The sequence below is a fragment of the Hyperolius riggenbachi genome, chromosome 2 (assembly GCF_040937935.1).
Source record: "Hyperolius riggenbachi isolate aHypRig1 chromosome 2, aHypRig1.pri, whole genome shotgun sequence".
NCBI lineage: Eukaryota > Metazoa > Chordata > Amphibia > Anura > Hyperoliidae > Hyperolius > Hyperolius riggenbachi.
Window position 1 is genome coordinate 235959266 of NC_090647.1, and position 17362 is coordinate 235976627.

The 17362-nt window shown below is 42.5% G+C and overlaps 1 protein-coding gene across 11 annotated transcripts in view; it reads right to left on the reverse strand.

Annotated features, from left to right (window-relative positions):
* DMD (dystrophin) overlaps positions 1–15559 on the reverse strand; it is a 3066377-nt gene extending 3050818 nt beyond the window's left edge. For all 11 annotated transcript variants that reach the window (XM_068268325.1, XM_068268327.1, XM_068268324.1 and 8 more), the window contains exon 1: positions 15325–15559. In XM_068268325.1, coding sequence (XP_068124426.1) covers positions 15325–15409 — 85 coding nt within the window. In that variant the 5' untranslated portion in view covers positions 15410–15559. The remainder of the gene's footprint in view (positions 1–15324) is intronic.
* Between the last annotated feature and the right edge of the window lie 1803 nt (positions 15560–17362).

Genomic DNA, 17362 nt, shown 5'->3' on the forward strand with positions numbered 1-17362 from the left:
AAAGGGGAACTATTTGGCCATAGAGACTTGCCAAAACATAACCTCTATTGGCCAAATGCAAAGACATACATAATATAAACACAATGCAAAAAATAAAAAATAAACTGCAGGAGTGGACTGTGCAGACTCATGCACATCAGAGATTGTTAGCTAGGAATCACAAATCGTTCACAAATAATAGGGGTTTATTGGTATTATGCTACAGAATGTCGGTCTTTTTCTGTATGCGAAAAACACATTCATGTGTGAACTAACGGTAGTCCAGAAAACAGACAAGAATGACCCCTGCCTCACACCTTGCTATTTTTCACACACTCCTCCATGCTTTTTGATATCAGTCTTTGCCACTTGTGGATTATGCTATTTTTTGCACTAAACCTACAAACACCTGTGCCCAAACAGGAACACTTGTTGTAATGAATATCATGCTGCAAAAATAATACTTGTAAAGGGAACCTTAAATGAGAGGGAAATGGATGTTTCCTTTTCAACAATACCAGTTGCCTGGCAGTCCTGCTGATCTCTTTGGTTGCAATAGTGGCTGAATCGCACACCTGAAACTAGCATGCATGTAATCCAGTCTGACTTCAGTCTGAGCACCTGATCTGCATGCTTATTGAGGGGCTGTGGCTAAAAGTATTAGAGACACAGGATCAGCAGGAGAGTCAGGCAACTGACATTTTAAAAGGGAAAATCCATATCCTCAGTTTAGGTTCCCTTTAAAGGGACCCTGAGCAGTGGCAAAAAAAAAAAAGAAAACTGAACTTACCTGGGGTTTCTCCATCCCACCGTAGCCCGCAAGGTCCCCCAACATTGTCCTGCCCTATTCTGTGGCTCCGCTGGCAGCTCGGATAATGAATCGACTTTGGGTGAAGTCGCACATGCGAACCCCGCTGTGCACTCGTCACATCACATCGGTCTCCGTAAGAGTGCTGCGCATGCACGGTTCTCTAAAGACTGAACCGTTCATATGCAGAACTCTTATGATGACCGGCATGATGATGTGACGAGAGGGTGCGCACGCACAACTTCACATGAATTACCGGAGCTGCCGTTGGGACTAGAGATAGCCTGAACGGTTCGCCGGCAAACTTTCGGGGTTCGCGATCGCGGAGAACCGCAAACTTTTCCGGAAGTTCGGTTCACCCCATAGTGCATCATGAGGGTCAACTTTGACCCTCTACATCGCAGTCAGCAGGCACATTGTAGCCAATCAGGCTACACTCCCTCCTGGAGCCCCACCCCTCCTTATAAAAGGCAGGCAGCGTCAGGCATTGAACTCACTTGTCAGGCATTGAACTCACTTGTGTGCCTGCAGTAATTAGAGAAGGGAGAGCTGCTGTGCAGAGACTTATAGGGAAAGCTTAGTAGGCTTGTAGGCTTCTTAGCTTGCTCCTTGCTGATTCTTATTGCTAAAAAAGCACCCCTCAATAGCTCTTTGAGAGCTAATCTAGTTCTTGTGATCTATTTTTTTTTTATGTGTGTCCCACAGACACTTGTGTTGCATAGACAGCCTTGGTAATTCCTACTGTGTGTGCTACTGCCAGGCCCAGTACATTGTGTGTGTGACAGGTGCACATTGTAATACCCATCACTGCATATACCTACTACCTGTTGTTCAGTGCACCTACCTACCTACGTGAGCACACACAGTGTCACTGTGCCTGTCTGGTACCTGTCTGTGTGTGACAGGTGCATATTGTAATACCCATCACTAGCTGGACATCGGCAACATCGTGTGTGACAATGGCAGCGATCTCATTTCCACTTTGAATTTGGGAAAGCTGACACATGTACCCTGCATGGCATATGTGCTGAATCTAGTCATTCAAAGATTTGTGTCAAAGTACCCAGGCTTAGAGGGCGTCCTGAAGCAGGCCAGAAAGGTGTGTGGGCATTTCAGGTGGTCTTACACGGCCATGGCACGATTTGCCAATATTAAGCGGAGAAACAAGTTGCCGGTGAGAAGCCTGATTTGCGATAGCCCGACTCACTGGGATTCGACCCTCCATATGTTCTCTCACCTGCTAGAACAGGAGAAAGCCGTCATCCAGTACCTCTACAACTACAGTAGAAGGACACAGTCTGGGGAGATGGGGATGTTCTGGCCCAACAACTGGACACTCATGCGAAATGCATGCAGGCTTATGCGGCCATTTGAGGAGGTGACCAACCTGGTGAGTCGCAGTGAAGGCACCATCAGTGACTTGATCCCGTATGCTTACTTCCTGGAGCGTGCCGTGCATAGAGTGGTGGATCAAGCTGTGAAGGAGCTTGAACAGCGTTGTGGCATCAATTCTCGCGGGCTACGGTGGCCTGGAGGACGCCCCAAGTCCAGTTTTCTTTTTTGCCAACGCTCAGGGTCCCTTCAAAGTGTATTCAGCTAATGTATATTAACAGTGATTAAGTATGAGAGCTATGATGCAGTGCAAAGGCTAATATCGTAATCTTTCCAACTAACATGTCTATTGAGTGACAAATAACGTGCTCTAACCACCTTCACATAGTATGTGGGTTTATCTACACAATCTGCTCTTTCAATATCTGTTGACCCTTATATTACATGGAGGTGGTAAAATTGGTCAGTAATTGGCCAATCATTAAAAGTGTGTACCAGGCTTAACTGTGTATTAAATGAATTGGCTTGGCATTTTGCACAGGTTTTATAATAACTGAATCCATATGCTAAGTAACAGTTCTATAGACTGTAAAATATTTTCAAATGTTAATTTTTTCTTTCCTCTGATGAAATCAGTTACTTCTGCAGTATCAAACTCTATTAACTTAGTAATATTGGTAGAGAGGTGCAGCCTCTACACATTATTCTGGATAGGTCGGAAAAATGCATTAGTACATGATGACTTGTGGAATTGGAATGTAATAGATAATGTACTGGATGGCACTGAGAGATGTATCATAATATTAGCTTGGCTTTAATGTACTGTAATCTCCGCTCTGAGATATCAGAACAGTGTTTTTTATTTCAATGACGGGACATCTTTCTGTAAGGTCAGTAGTAAACCAGCCAGTGTGATAAGCTAATAGAAAGTCTTTTCAATTGACACAATCAATTTTCTGATCTTGGTTTGTTTCATTCGCTATGCTAGTCCCTGAATTCCATCATCTACGGTATTCTCATGAGCATTGGCATACAACTGTTTTCTCTTAAACTTTCACAACTTGAGAATAAAGAGTATATTGCAAAAGGTAATTGGACGGAAATAAGTGCATTTTCTCACTAAGCAATAACGTACTCTATATTTATGCTGGCAAGAAAATATGAATTAAATAACTATAAGCTCTATGACATGGTACACATTTAAGTACAAGGCACACAAAGTAACTTCAACAACTTTGTTGGATGGCATTACTGCTGCCCTGTATAATATATCAGTACATTCACACAAGATGTGTAGGGAAATGCCACACTTCACTCACTGCCTGGTAGAGATAGAGAATAGTGCTGCCATTCAGATTCAGATTAAAGTTACATTAAACCTGAATCTCATTCTGTTCAGATCAGTCAAAACCAAATAACGCCTATATTTAGTGGAAATTAAGAAAGTGCAGTGTGCTATCGATGGATAATGAAATATGTGACTCAAAATGTTGGGAAGGTATATGCCAACAGAGTGAATGGCAGGCTGAAGAGGAATGACAGGAAGTTGTGCAGAAACATCCTGATTGAGAGTACGGGATGCCTGAAGCCAACAGGGTCCTACAGCAGGTAGCAACTGCATCCTCGGTTATCTGATATATGCAGGAACAGCTAGGGACCACTACTAGGTCTACTCTCTGGATGTCTATGGTCTAGCCTTTCTTTCATAACTAAGCAGATGACAAAAGTCAACAATGCCAGCAGTAAAGAAATGTCATAGGAAAAAGAACAACTTAGTACAATGTGCCTAGAAACCCATATGACAAAAAATAAAATCTTCTATGAACTCGTCATACACCTAACGGAATACCTTGGGGTGTCTTCTTTCTAAAATGGGGTCACTTGTGGGGTTCCTATACTGCCCTGGCATTTTAGGGGCCCTAAACCGTGAGGAGTAGTCTAGAAAACAAATGCCTCAAAATGACCTGTGAATAGGACGTTGGGCCCCTTAGCGCACCTAAGCTGCAAAAAAGTGTCACACGTGTGGTACCACCGTACTCAGGAGAAGTAGTATAATGTTTTTTGGGGTGTATTTTTACACATACCAATGCTGGGTGGGAGACATCTCTCTGTAAATGGACAATTGTGTGTAAAAAAAATCAAACAATTGTCATCTACAGAGATATTTCTCCCACCCAGCATGGGTATGTGTAAAAATACACCCCAAAACACATTATACTACTTCTCCTGAGTACGGCAATACCACATGTGTGGCACTTTTTTACACCCTAAGTGCGCTAAGGGGCCCAAAGTCCAATGAGTACCTTTAGCATTTCACAGGTCATTTTGCGATATTTGGTTTCAAGACTACTCCTCACGGTTTAGGGCCCCTAAAATGCCAGGGCAGTATAGGAACCCCACAAATGACCCCATTCTAGAAAGAAGACACCCAAAGGTATTCCGTTAGGAGCATGGTGAGTTCATAGAAGATTTTATTTTTTGTCACAAGTTAGCGGAAAATGACACTTTGTGAAAAAAAAACAATTAAAATCAATTTCCGCTAACTTGTGACAAAAAATAAAATCTTCTATGAACTCACCATACTCCTGACGGAATACCTTGGGGTGTCTTCTTTCTAAAATGGGGTCATTAGTGGGGTTTCTATACTGCCCTGGCATTTTAGGGGCCCTAAACCGTGAGGAGTAGTCTTGAAACAAAAATGACCTGTGAAATCCTAAAGGTACTCATTGGACTTTGGGCCCCTTAGCGCAGTTAGGGTGCAAAAAAGTGCCACACATGTGATATCGCCGTACTCAGGAAAAGTAGTATATGTGTTTTGGGGTGTATTTTTACACATACCCATGCTGAGTGGGAAAAATATCTCTGTAAATGGACAATTGTGTGTAAAAAAAAATCAAACAATTGTCATTTACAGATATATTTCTCCCACCCAGCATGGGTATGTGTAAAAATACACCCCAAAACACATTATACTACTTCTCTTGAGTACGGCAATACTGCACGTGTGGCACTTTTTTGCAGCCTAACTGCGCTAAGGGTCCCAAAGTCCAATGAGCACCTTTAGGCTTTACAGGGGTGCTTACAATTAGGCACCCCCCAAAATGCCAGGACAGTAAACCCACCCCACAAATTACCCCATTTTGAAAAGTAGACACTTCAAGGTATTCAGAGAGGAGCATAGTGAGTCCGTGGCAGATTTCATTTTTTTTTTTGTCGCAAGTTAGAAATGGAAACTTTTTTTTTTCTTTTTTTGTCACAAAGTGTCTTTTTCCGTAAACTTGTGACAAAAAATAAAATCTTCTATGAACTCACCATGCCTCTCAGTGAATACTTTGGGATGTCTTATTTCCAAAATGGGGTCATTTGGGGGGTATTTATACTATCCTGGAATTCTAGCCCCTCATGAAACATGACAGGTGGTCAGAAAAGTCATAGATGCTTCAAAATGGGAAAAATCACTTTTTGCACCACAGTTTGTAAACGCTATAACTTTTACCCAAATCAATCAATATAGGCTGAATGGGTTTTTTTTTTTATTAAAAACATGTTTGTCCACATTTTTCGTGCTGCATGTATACAGAAATTTTACTTTATTTGAAAAATGTCAGCACAGAAAGTTAAAAAAATCAATTTTTTGACAAAATTCATGTCTTTTTTGATGAATATAATAAAAAGTAAAAATCGCAGCAGCAATCAAATAGCACCAAAAGAAAGCTTTATTAGTGACAAGAAAAGGAGCCAAAATCCATTTAGGTGGTAGGTTGTATGAGTGAGCAATAACCCGTGAAAGCTGCAGTGGTCTGAATGGAAAAAAAGGGTGTGGTCCTTAAGGGGGGTAAAGCCCACGGTCCTCAAGTGGTTAAAGAAGAAGGGGAGAAAAGATCTTACTACCATAACTCGCTTCTCATGACATTTTGATGTATTCGGCAGATGTAGTTCTATTCCAGACACCAGACTGAACTATCAGAATGTTTCTCTATTTATCTTAAATATTGTTCAGATTCCATACCTACTGAATTCCAAATATTTTGCCCAACATTTATCGCGAGATTTCAGTGCATTGCCATTTCACTTTCTAGGTTGTTGAAATGAAAAAGAAAAAAAAAAAATATATATATATATAGATAGATAGATAGATAGATAGATAGATAGATAGATAGATAGATAGATAGATAGATTTTTTTTTGTCCCACATGAAAAGGTTAGCAACAGTTAACTAGTATACTCATATAAGGAGTACAGCGCTACACCACTCATGCAGTGGATTCCTATAGAGTCCAATAAGTTGGAGCAGCCCCTTCTTCTTAAATAAAAAACCTTTTCCACGGAAGGTGGCGCTCTCTCAACTATTTTTATATGAATAAAATTATATTATTCACAAAAAAGTTCAATTGAAACAAGTCCTCATATGCAGAGGAATCACGATATCCACAGATAACTGCTTATCTTCCTATCACCTCCACCAGCACACAGACACTCACCAGAGAATAAGACCTTCGCTCAGGTCTATCGTGCCTTCCCCCATCACACCGAACTGCTGTGTGTCACCACCGAGTACCAGATACTACTTATCATTCCTTCCACACCAGATGCCAACTTCCACATAGATGTTACCTCAAAGCAAATGCCTCACATAGTGTAAAACCAGCAACATTTATTCATATAAAAAATAAGATTACACTTACAAATTCCTTTCTTTTAAAGTGAGCACAGAGTTTTGGGTACGGGCTCTCCCCTGTTTTGTTGGGCCCCGGCTAGCACTTGTAGTCCCTCTGCTGTAATCGGAATAGCGTGCACTGTCACTACAGCTCAGGATTGCGCAGAAAAAGTGGGATCAGCGCATCACCAGGCCGCCTCTGAATGGCCTCAGCTCAGAGATGCGCTGAGCCCCCCCAGGAACTACAAACGCACCTTGAACCCAAACAGAGGCTCTGCATATACACCAAAGAAAAACTAACAAGTGGGAGCAGCTGACCAGAATTAAATCAAACATAGCAAAGAAATAAACAGCGCTACTTAAAAACAGATGAATGCTTACCTGCAAAAAAGTGCAGACCCCACTCATGGGATACAAATACACAATGAGCACACATGGAGGAAAGACTTCTTCGACAGTGGGAGGGACGAGTACCTAACAAATTGCATTGCAAGCTGTTAGTGGAAACTAACATCCTCCAAGTGGTAGACAGGTTGTATGTGTGCTCCCTCCCATGGAGGAAAGACTTCTTCGACAGTGGGAGGGACGAGTACCTAACAAATTGCATTGCAAGCTGTTAGTGGAAACTAACATCCTCCAAGTGGTAGAGAGGTTGTATGTGTGCTCCCTCCCATGGAGGAAAGACTTCTTCGACAGTGGGAGGGACGAGTACCTAACAAATTGCATTGCAAGCTGTTAGTGGAAACTAACATCCTCCAAGTGGTAGACAGCTAAGGATGCCGCTCAATTACCCTCGTGGATTAGCTCTCACTTCCGCATCCGTAACCCAGCCTTATATGTTTTGTTGTATTGACTCACCAGCTCACCAGAAGCTAAGGTTACTATGCGGATAGAGATTTTCATTCCCGACACTCCCTCCCTCCCTCCCAAAAAATGGAACCGCCCCCTATCATGGTGGCAGCCTATATGCACCAATCAGCAACTGGATTCACCCAGCGCATCATGCTTTCCCCAGCACCTGCGCAACATGGGGACCTCAAAAACAAAACAAAAAACAGTTAACTAGTGACTGGAAAAAAAAGGAAGACACAATCTGCACTCTTATGGCAGAGAAAATGTCCACTTATATTGAGGCAAAAACAACATAGCAAAAACAGGTGGAATGGCTTACATGCTTCAGACCACATGTCCTTAATCATGGGCTATGGATATTTTCCCTGGCATACGAGTGTGTATTCCATTCTAAGTTGTTCATCTGCTACTTTGTTTCCTACACCTTTGGATCAAGAGTTTGAGTGTTTCCTTTAGCCTACCTTGTGACTGGAGATAGTTTGGAGTAAGTTTTACTTGCCAAATATCCATTCCTGATTAGGGATAGTCAAAACAATGTACAGCATGTAAACTGGAAATGAACCAGTCCAAGGTGACAGCTATTTCAAAACTGCCTACATTTCCATAAAATTTGCACCAACTCAGCATTAGTATTTGCATCTCATTGGCCTTCCCTAATGACAAATATCTGTGAGTAGTATTACACGGTCTCTACAAGATATAAGGATGTACAGAGGCGCCAAAAGAGTAAAATAAACTAAAAAGTTTAAAATATTCAGGTGGCGGTGGTGGACCTGCCACACCAAAACAGACACGATGCTGTTGCTTGAGGTTCAAAATATTTATTCATATACTCCTAAAACACACTGCAACGCATTTCACGGGCACAATCCCGCTTCATCAGGCAATCAACAAACGGAGTATCACACAGCATAGGGTCCAATAGCAGCTTGGCACCTCTGTCAAAGGTGCCACCAGTCTCTACAAGGTTATCACAACTATAATCTCACATGTTATTAAAACAAAAAAAAAACAGATGTAAAGAGAAATCTAGGACTAAATACTGTACAGTTACATGACTTGAAATAAGTCACATGGTTTTTAAGAGCTATATTAATACTGCAAAAACAATTTGCATTCGTTATTATATACTGTAGAGTTTCTTTTCTGATTTAAATTATTGTCTCAGTAGAAGGCGACCATTGCCCACTCACATAATATTATGGTAAACAATTTAACCCCTAGAATAATTGTACATAAGTTAGTGACACGCTCTCTCTTCTCCTTGGCATCCCGGTACTGGAGACATGGCTCTGACCTGGCCTGGATGACAGGAAGTAGGCATAAATCTTCTGAAGTGCATGACAGACAGAGAGTGACCGAGCACCTCTCTATGTAATGTACCAACCATACATGAACCATCTGGACAGATCATCTATAAACAGCTGTATGCAAATGTTTGAGGCCTCCTAGCCAAATCACCTATTTTGAAAGTGAAACAGTGTTGATATGCAAAAATCCGCATTTGAATGTAAAGTTAATTACATAAATTAACTTAATTGGTCTGCACAAAATATCTCAGTGTTAAACATTGCATACAACTGGAAATTGAAAAACTGAAAAAACATGGGGGAAATTGTAGGGATAGGTGTGATGGCTGCCTTCATTAATCCAGCTGTACCTGAAGAATTTTACAAGTGGGCCTATAAAGCAATGGTAAATAATTGACTATGCTTCACACTGCATCATGTAGTGCAGTCACATACATTTCAGCCTTATAGCAAAAGACCAAAGTTCTTTTGCAATGTAAAATATTACTCCAATCTGCACGGGTGGTCTCACTTTTTCTGCTGTCTCTGAATCGCTCAACTGGGTCATTTTCCTAAAAAGTGAGTGGGGGAATATCCTGCTCACTTATTGTACACAATACTGTGAGTTGTCTGAAAACATCAGCCCTTGAGTGGAAGGGGTCTGTTTTTCACTGTCGTCAAGTACAGTGCTTCCATAGGGTCAAACTCTCTAAGCAGCCACATAATATTAACCTCCTTGGCGATAAGCCCAACATAGTGTCGGGCTAGCCGCCGCAGGGGATCGCATGGCCCCGGGAGGATTTTTGCCTATAAAATGTTATTTATAGTCTTCAGCTAGCACTTCACTAGCCAAGTATGCCCCCCAAGTGCCTCCCCTTTGATTGCCGCCAGTATACGTTCCCCCAGGGATCCTGCGATGGCGCAGCCTCCCAATCAGCTCCCAATCAGCAGCATATAGGAGACATGTCAGCAATACTCACAGGTGCAGCACTCCCCACAGAAACCCCCAGGCCATGTCACACACACCCCATATCAGAGAAAGGGGAAAGGGAAAGGAATGGGGACTCCAGGGGGGCATAGCGATCACATCAAAGGGAACTTGATAATGTGGTAAGTTCCATTTTAAAACAAACACAGAACATTTATATCGCGCTTTTCTCCTGGCGGACTCAAAGCGCCAGAGCTGCAGCCACTAGGACACGCTCTATAGGCAGTAGCAGTGTTAGGGAGACTTGCACAAAGTCTCTTACTGAATAAGTTCTGGCTTACTGAACAGGCAGAGCCGAGATTTGAACCCAGGTCGCCTGTGTCAGAGGCAGAGTCCTTAACCACTACACTATCCAGGCCGTCGTTCGCATATACAATGACTTCCGATGAGCCTGCCCTGATGATGCTGGCGACTTTGCCAGGGAAACTGGTCGGCAAACCAGGGCTCATTGCCCACTAGAAGCCCTTCTCCACCCGGGGGACAACTCTTGACCAGGCAACCATAGGAAACCGCACTGGATGGATGATTATCCTTTTGCATTTACACTATATGCAATGAATGCGGATGAACTGTCTTTCAATATATAATCATATACGCAACAGTTGAGTGCACTCACATTGCAGAATATCAACCCACCACGGGGCCCATATCACTTCTGTCTTCCCATCACGTGACCAACCCACTATCGGAGGCCTGCATAAGGGCTAAGCCCTGGCGGACTTATCACTGAATGTTTACAGCAAGTGATTTCTCTGAATACTTACCTACTGAAGCTATTTGAGATGTTGGTAGTCACGTAAACAGTATGTTTGATGGACATTTTTGAATTATGATTGAAGACATAATGAGGGGCCTATTGCTTGGTGAATATGACATCTACTAGACATCTTCTTACCAAGGTGGAGTTCCACATGCATCTGTGAGCACCTCCATGCTAAAACCAAAATAAGTGACTTTTCCATCTGCAATATAAACGGAATTGTACCCTTTTTTTAGGAATCTCCATTCATTGTGAATAACAACCACTTCGGGAATTGTGAACAGTATTGTGGTCCACATGAAATAGATTTTTTGTGCTGAGAGCTCCAGCTAAAAAGTTTTTTTGAACATTTGTTGCCATATGGTTTGCATTGGTCAAGTTCTCACTCTCCTGGTTGTTAGGTGTTAGGGCTCTGGTTTTTATTGGGATTTACTTCTTTTATAAATGGTGATTTATAATAAATGATATATTTTTTTATGTATTTATTTTCTTCCTTTCACAAGTGAGTAGTATACTCTTTTTATTGTAGATACCTTTCTGAGCGATGTTAGGGACTTATTTCTGTATAAATAATAAACAGATACCCAGTACAATAATGAATGTAGAATATTTTAGAGGCATCTGATGTCAAAACCAACAATTTGGAAGCGGGCGGCACCTGTAAAAAATAGTGAAGGCAGAGTTCCTCTACATAGTGTCCAAAAATATTAGCAGAACTCTGTAGTAGCGGCAGCCATGCTGAGAGCAGTAGTTCACCAGAGTTTGGCTATGCTGTAGCTGAACTCTGGTGCAAACCAGCGATGAGGGCGGGGTGGTTACTGTTAGGAGTAGGTGGGAGGTGGTTAAGGTTAGGTTGTCATAGAATGGGGAGGTTTCAAATAAGAATTGGGGTACAGAGGGTGATAGTAGACTAACAGTAAAATTACAGATACTCTTCTATAGCAGATTGTAGAATATCTGTAAAATTACTGCTATTGTACAACAGCGAATAGTTAAATATTGGCACAGGGGAAGCGGTTACCATGCAATGAGATGACAAGACCAGGAAGTAGTAGTAGTAGTAGTAGTAGTAGTAGTAGTAGTAGTAGTAGTAGTATTCCAGTAGGCGAGTAATTGTAAAGCTCCATAGCTACTAGTGTTGGGCGAACAGTGTTCGCCACTGTTCGGGTTCTGCAGAACATCACCCTGTTCGGGTGATGTTCGAGTTCGGCCGAACACCTCATGGTGTTCGGCCTTTTTAGTTCGGGTTCGCCCGAACAGCTCAATGCCCAGCCGAACAGGCCGAACAGGGCCCCTGTTCGGCCGAACAGGGCCCTGTTCGGGCGAATACTGCCCCCCTATGGGGTCGCAGGCATAAGGGGGGAGCATGCCCCGGTCGCGGGGGGGGGGTCGGAAATTCCCCCCACCCCCTCCGCTAGCGCTCCCCCCTCTGCCCGCTTCCCCATACAAAAATGTTCCGTAAAGTTCAATAGTACCTTCAGTGGCTGGCTGGCACTGTGGTGTGAGTGAGTAGGAGGAGTCCGAGTAGGATGCGTTGAGGCCGGGCAGCGGGCGGTTCAGCGGTAGTACCCTTGTGGTACTTCCGCCCTTTCTCTGACCTCACGTCCTCTACGTGATGACGCATACGAGGGTACGCGTGACGCGTACCCTCGTATGCAGAGGACGTGAGGTCAGAGAAAGGGCGGAAGTACCACAAGGGTACTACCGCTGAACCGGTAGTACCTATTTATAATGTCCAGGCTGAAGTATGAAATTTGAGCAACGGAGAGCCACGGAAGTTTGGACACCGCCAATATGGAAGCTGCCATATTTATTTCCTTTTAAGCAATACCAGTTGCCTGGCAGCCCTGCTGGTCTATTTGGGTGCAGTAGTGTCTGAATCACACCAGAAACAAGCATGCAGCTATTCTTGTCAGATTTGACAATAATGTCAGAAACACCTGATCTGCTGCATGCTTGTTTAGGGTCTATGGCTAAAAGTATTATAGGCAGCGGATCAGCAAAATAGCCTGTCAACTGGAATAGCTTAAAAGGAAATAAATATGGCAACCTCCACGTACCTTCCACTTCAGTTGTGTTTTAAGGCCCCTTTCATGGAGTGCTGTTAAAACAGTGCAGGAGGTTTTGGTGCAGCTGGCGCCACCATAGGCCGTAATAGGAAATATGGCTATAGCAGTGTTTACTAAGTAATTTGGTCGCTATTAAAAGACAAGAGCACACATTACTATAAAAACACTGTAATTTGTCAGCCAGCAATAGCTGGAAGCCGAATTACATATTTCCCCACTATCCACGGCGACCTGGATAGGGAATAGTAATTAACGCCACCAGGACTTTTGCAGGAGCAGAGTGAGACATTTCTCAAGTTGGCGGCTTAATCATATGTATGCCCTTTTATACTTGCAAGTGTGTACGTTGCATCACCCTGTTTTACTATAGGGTAACGCAATTGCAATGCAAGTGGATGGGGCTTTTTACACTTACCGCATTGCGTTGCCCCGGAAGCTTCCGAATTGGCACCAAGCCGAATGCAAAGTCTGCAGCATATTACCGTATGACTTCCACGGGGGAAGTAATTTAAGTCAATGTGTGACACAGGGATTGAATTTCCGGAAAAGCAGTGCAACATGCATGCACAGAGGATGGGAATGCCAGTGATGTACTTCCTGTCCAGGAGGAAGTATGTCTCTGAGCGGGGGCAGGCCTATGCATGTGAGCCTGTCGGTGCACTCCGCCGCGGGGTCATATATTTGTCATTTTTGGTGGTGCGATGTGAGAGGAGCATTGCAATGCCAACATTAAAATTAAACTAGCCTAAAGCGTATGACATTTGTTAATCATTAACATTTCTAAAGTAATTAAAATATTTTAATATCTATAGTATAATAAAGTACCATCTATATTCTGCTTTTTAGCATTACATTTTATCTACTTGGTAGTTTATATGGTACTATACAGTAGTGTACATGTTACATGATCCATCTGTGTGTATTGCACTCCTTTCTATATGTGGGAGATACACCCTTGTTGTTTCCTCAGAGACTGACGGCTCAGCAAGTAAACACATAAATCTTAATAAATACAGCACTAAGTGTGAAAATCAAACTTAAACAAACACACTCTAAAGCCTGTTATGATGTAATGTTCCATTGGCTACTGACAGTTGTCTGCCACTCTGCTGGATGTATAGCATAACAAGCTCCATAGCAGGACTATAATGGAATAATACACTATCCAGACTTTACCCTTGCACAGCTGTTACTGTTTCCATTGATTTCCTTTCATAGCAGCATAAGTTATCCAGTAAACGTGATTAGCAACTTTTTAGGTAGCTGTAAAACAGCATATTACATGTTACAGCCTTATATAGCATGCTTAGCCAACTTGTAAATAAACTAAAGATTGAATGGTCTATAAATTACAACACTGAACTACTTGCCATAATAAAGCAGAGTGAGGCATAGCAGCTGAAATAGGATCTCACATGGAAGCATTACAGACGCTTCCATTTACAGCTCTACTGACCGGCCCCATTACACAAATGACTGGAGTGTCTATCAGAAGATCAGTCACTACACTGAGGCACGGGATGTCACATTTAGCTCTCTGCTAGAGACAAGTACTTTAAAAAAAAAAATGACACATGAACCATCCTTCTGCTATTAATAACTGCAGGACATTTCTTTCTTTCTAATAAGCGACATGCTTGTATATTTTTCATTATATACTATAGCATTTACTTGCATTATCTTTCTGGATCTATTTACAATATTATTTAAAAGATCAGTGAAAAAAATAATGATTCACAGTAATCAATATCAGCCAGTCATATTTCACACTCAAATACTGTAGAGCACTCAAACCAATATTCTATCTATAATCTGTGGTTGCTGTGAGTTACAATACCCTTTTGCTTTGTAGTTATTCTTATTAAGGTGGCTACACACTGTGCAATCTGACTGTATAATCAATCACCACTTTTATGTAGTATAGCAGACTACCTTAAAAATAGATGGAAGTCACAGTGAATCTGTAGGTGTTAGAGTTGGTAAGATTGTATAAAACTTGTACAGTCAGACTGCATAGTGTGTGGCCAACTTTAACCATTCACAGAAACAACATAAAATCAATGAACTTGCAACAAAATAAATCAAGGAACACATGTAAAGTGTAATCTGACCCTTTCAAAAAGTGGAAATAAACTAGCAATAGCAATAATACAGTATATTGCACAGAAATGCACTTGTAGTAGAACAGTTCAAATCACAGATCATAAAGCATGCCATGATGCCATACTTTACTTTTAAGGCTTTTTCACATGGATAGCTCATGGCAGTACACTTGGTTATTTGCCAGCTTCTCCTGTTTATTTGAAGGGCGCTTGTGAGCGTCCAGCATTTGCGGTGACCTCTCGCATGTGCATCTGAGCGGGTAGCAGCCACCCTCTGGACGCTACATGCAGCACTTTACACGGTAATAATCGCACTACATGCCAAATTGCTGACACACTTGTGGCTACAAACATTCCCATTCGGTTGCGTTATTTTGGGCAATTAGGTGGCTTGAAGGTGCATGTGAAAATCAGCCCTTTAAATTGCAACACCTTCTTTAGCCACTTGGCATTTTACAGACGGTAATCGATAAATGGTCTGGCCTTACCTGATCGATTTTTGATCATGTCATTGAATTCATCCAGGGCCGCTTCCTCTCTGTTTACCTCCTCAGGATAAGCACTTTCAGCCATAGTTCACTTGAGATGCAGAGTTGTAAATCAAAGAATCCACAGCCAAGAAGTTTACAGCGCTCTTTCCTTCTTGTGCCTCCCTTCTGTGAAGCAAATCTTTCCCGAAAGCTCTTACAATCACGTTTTGTGCTATACCCACTGGGACAGACGAGCCTGGCAGAGCCTGCAGAGAGACTTTGCATCGAGATGGGAGAGTAAACTGTCAGACACAGATCAGAGAAAACAGGTGCTGATCTGTTACTCCTTAAAATAGAAGCACCCTGTTTAAAACGAATAGAATGTGAATGTGAAGTAGAGAATATTAAACCTGACACTCTATAAATCAGCATCAACTTGTAGATTCCAGAAACTATTTCCGCACTCCGTCCAATCAATACAAAGACCAATAAAGTCCCAAATTGCCAAAATAAACTCAGAGGACATACATAATTTAGTTATACCTCACTTAGATGCTTGCATTCAAGGTATGATGGGTCTCTGCTCAATAGATATTGTATCATAAAGCTTAGGGAGAATGCCAAATAATAGTAACTGCTGGCTGCTGCTTAGCCTGTAGCTGTTGATAGAGATAAATAAAGGGATATTTGACCATAACAAACACCTCTTAATCCACAAACCTGCGTTATGGTTTAACACGTCTTTACGCACAAATTACCTTGTCACTTTTAGACCTCTTTCACACCAAGACGTTGCGTTTTAGGGGAGATGGCATAACGTGCCCCTAACGCAGCGCATGGTGGTGTTGAAGTTGGACGTCAGATTGAGCCGCGTTATGCAGCTCTCAAAGCAGCCGCTCTAGGATAGTGATGGGAAGTCCAGAACTTTTTAAGGATTCGGATCATTCGAATCGGATCATTGAAAAGATCCGGATCTTTGAACCAAATCATTTGAATCATTTTACTAGGGAAGCAGACTGGGGGTGAAATGACTAGCAGGACAGGACTTTCCCTGCACTGTACATTCTGTATGTTCCTGTTACTTCCAGACAGACATCCACTGTTACCCAATCGTTCATTGTGATGATCCTGATGATTCGACTCACAAAAAAGATCCGGATCAAATGAACGATTTGTTCATGATCCGGACAACACTACAGTCCCACCACAGTCCCTACAGTGCAGTGAATATTAATTAGCCATGTGGATAGTCACTGAGCATGTGCAAACAATCTAACACAGCTCAATAGGGGTATAACGTACAGCATGCTGCACTTTCATTTAACGTGCAGCGTTATACCCTATCTCAACGTGTGCACTGTGAACAGCACATTGATTTTACAGTGCTGTGAGTTAGGCTGCGTTACTGGCTGCTGTAACGTGGGACTTTAATGTCCCACTGTGAAACCAACCTTAAAAGATACCAGAGTGGAATAAACCTAGAGAAATAGGGGGGAGCAGGCATATACTGTCACCTGTCCTGATGCCTATGCTCCCCTGTTCTCCTCTCTGCCCCCCACGTATCTTACTTAAAAGCTCCCGGTGATTCTCTTCCAGGTTGCCGGAATCGGGCTTTAATGCACAGGTGCTGGCTAGGCATTCGGTGTGCATCCTACAGCACGCGCACTGGAGCACAATGCACATGTGTATGACATCATGCGCATGACGTAGTGATGTCATAAGCATGCGCAGTGCGCTCCCGGCCATGGGCGCACGGTGTAAGACGTGTGCACCCCAGCCAGCACCTTTGCAGTAAAGCCCAACTCCGGCGGCCCAGAAGAAGCCCAGGGGGCTTTTAGGTAAGATACGGGGGGATACGGGGGGCGTTTCTCTAGGTTTATTCGGCTTTGGTATCCTTTAAGGGAGGGATCACAATTGCATCTGTGGGAACCACAGACAATTCCCCACAACTGTTTTGCTACACAATATGTGTATTTGATTACATTATAATTTTATTATATTTTTTTTTACAGTAGCCAGTGATTTTAATGAGGAATCACAAAAGTAGTGCAGGTTG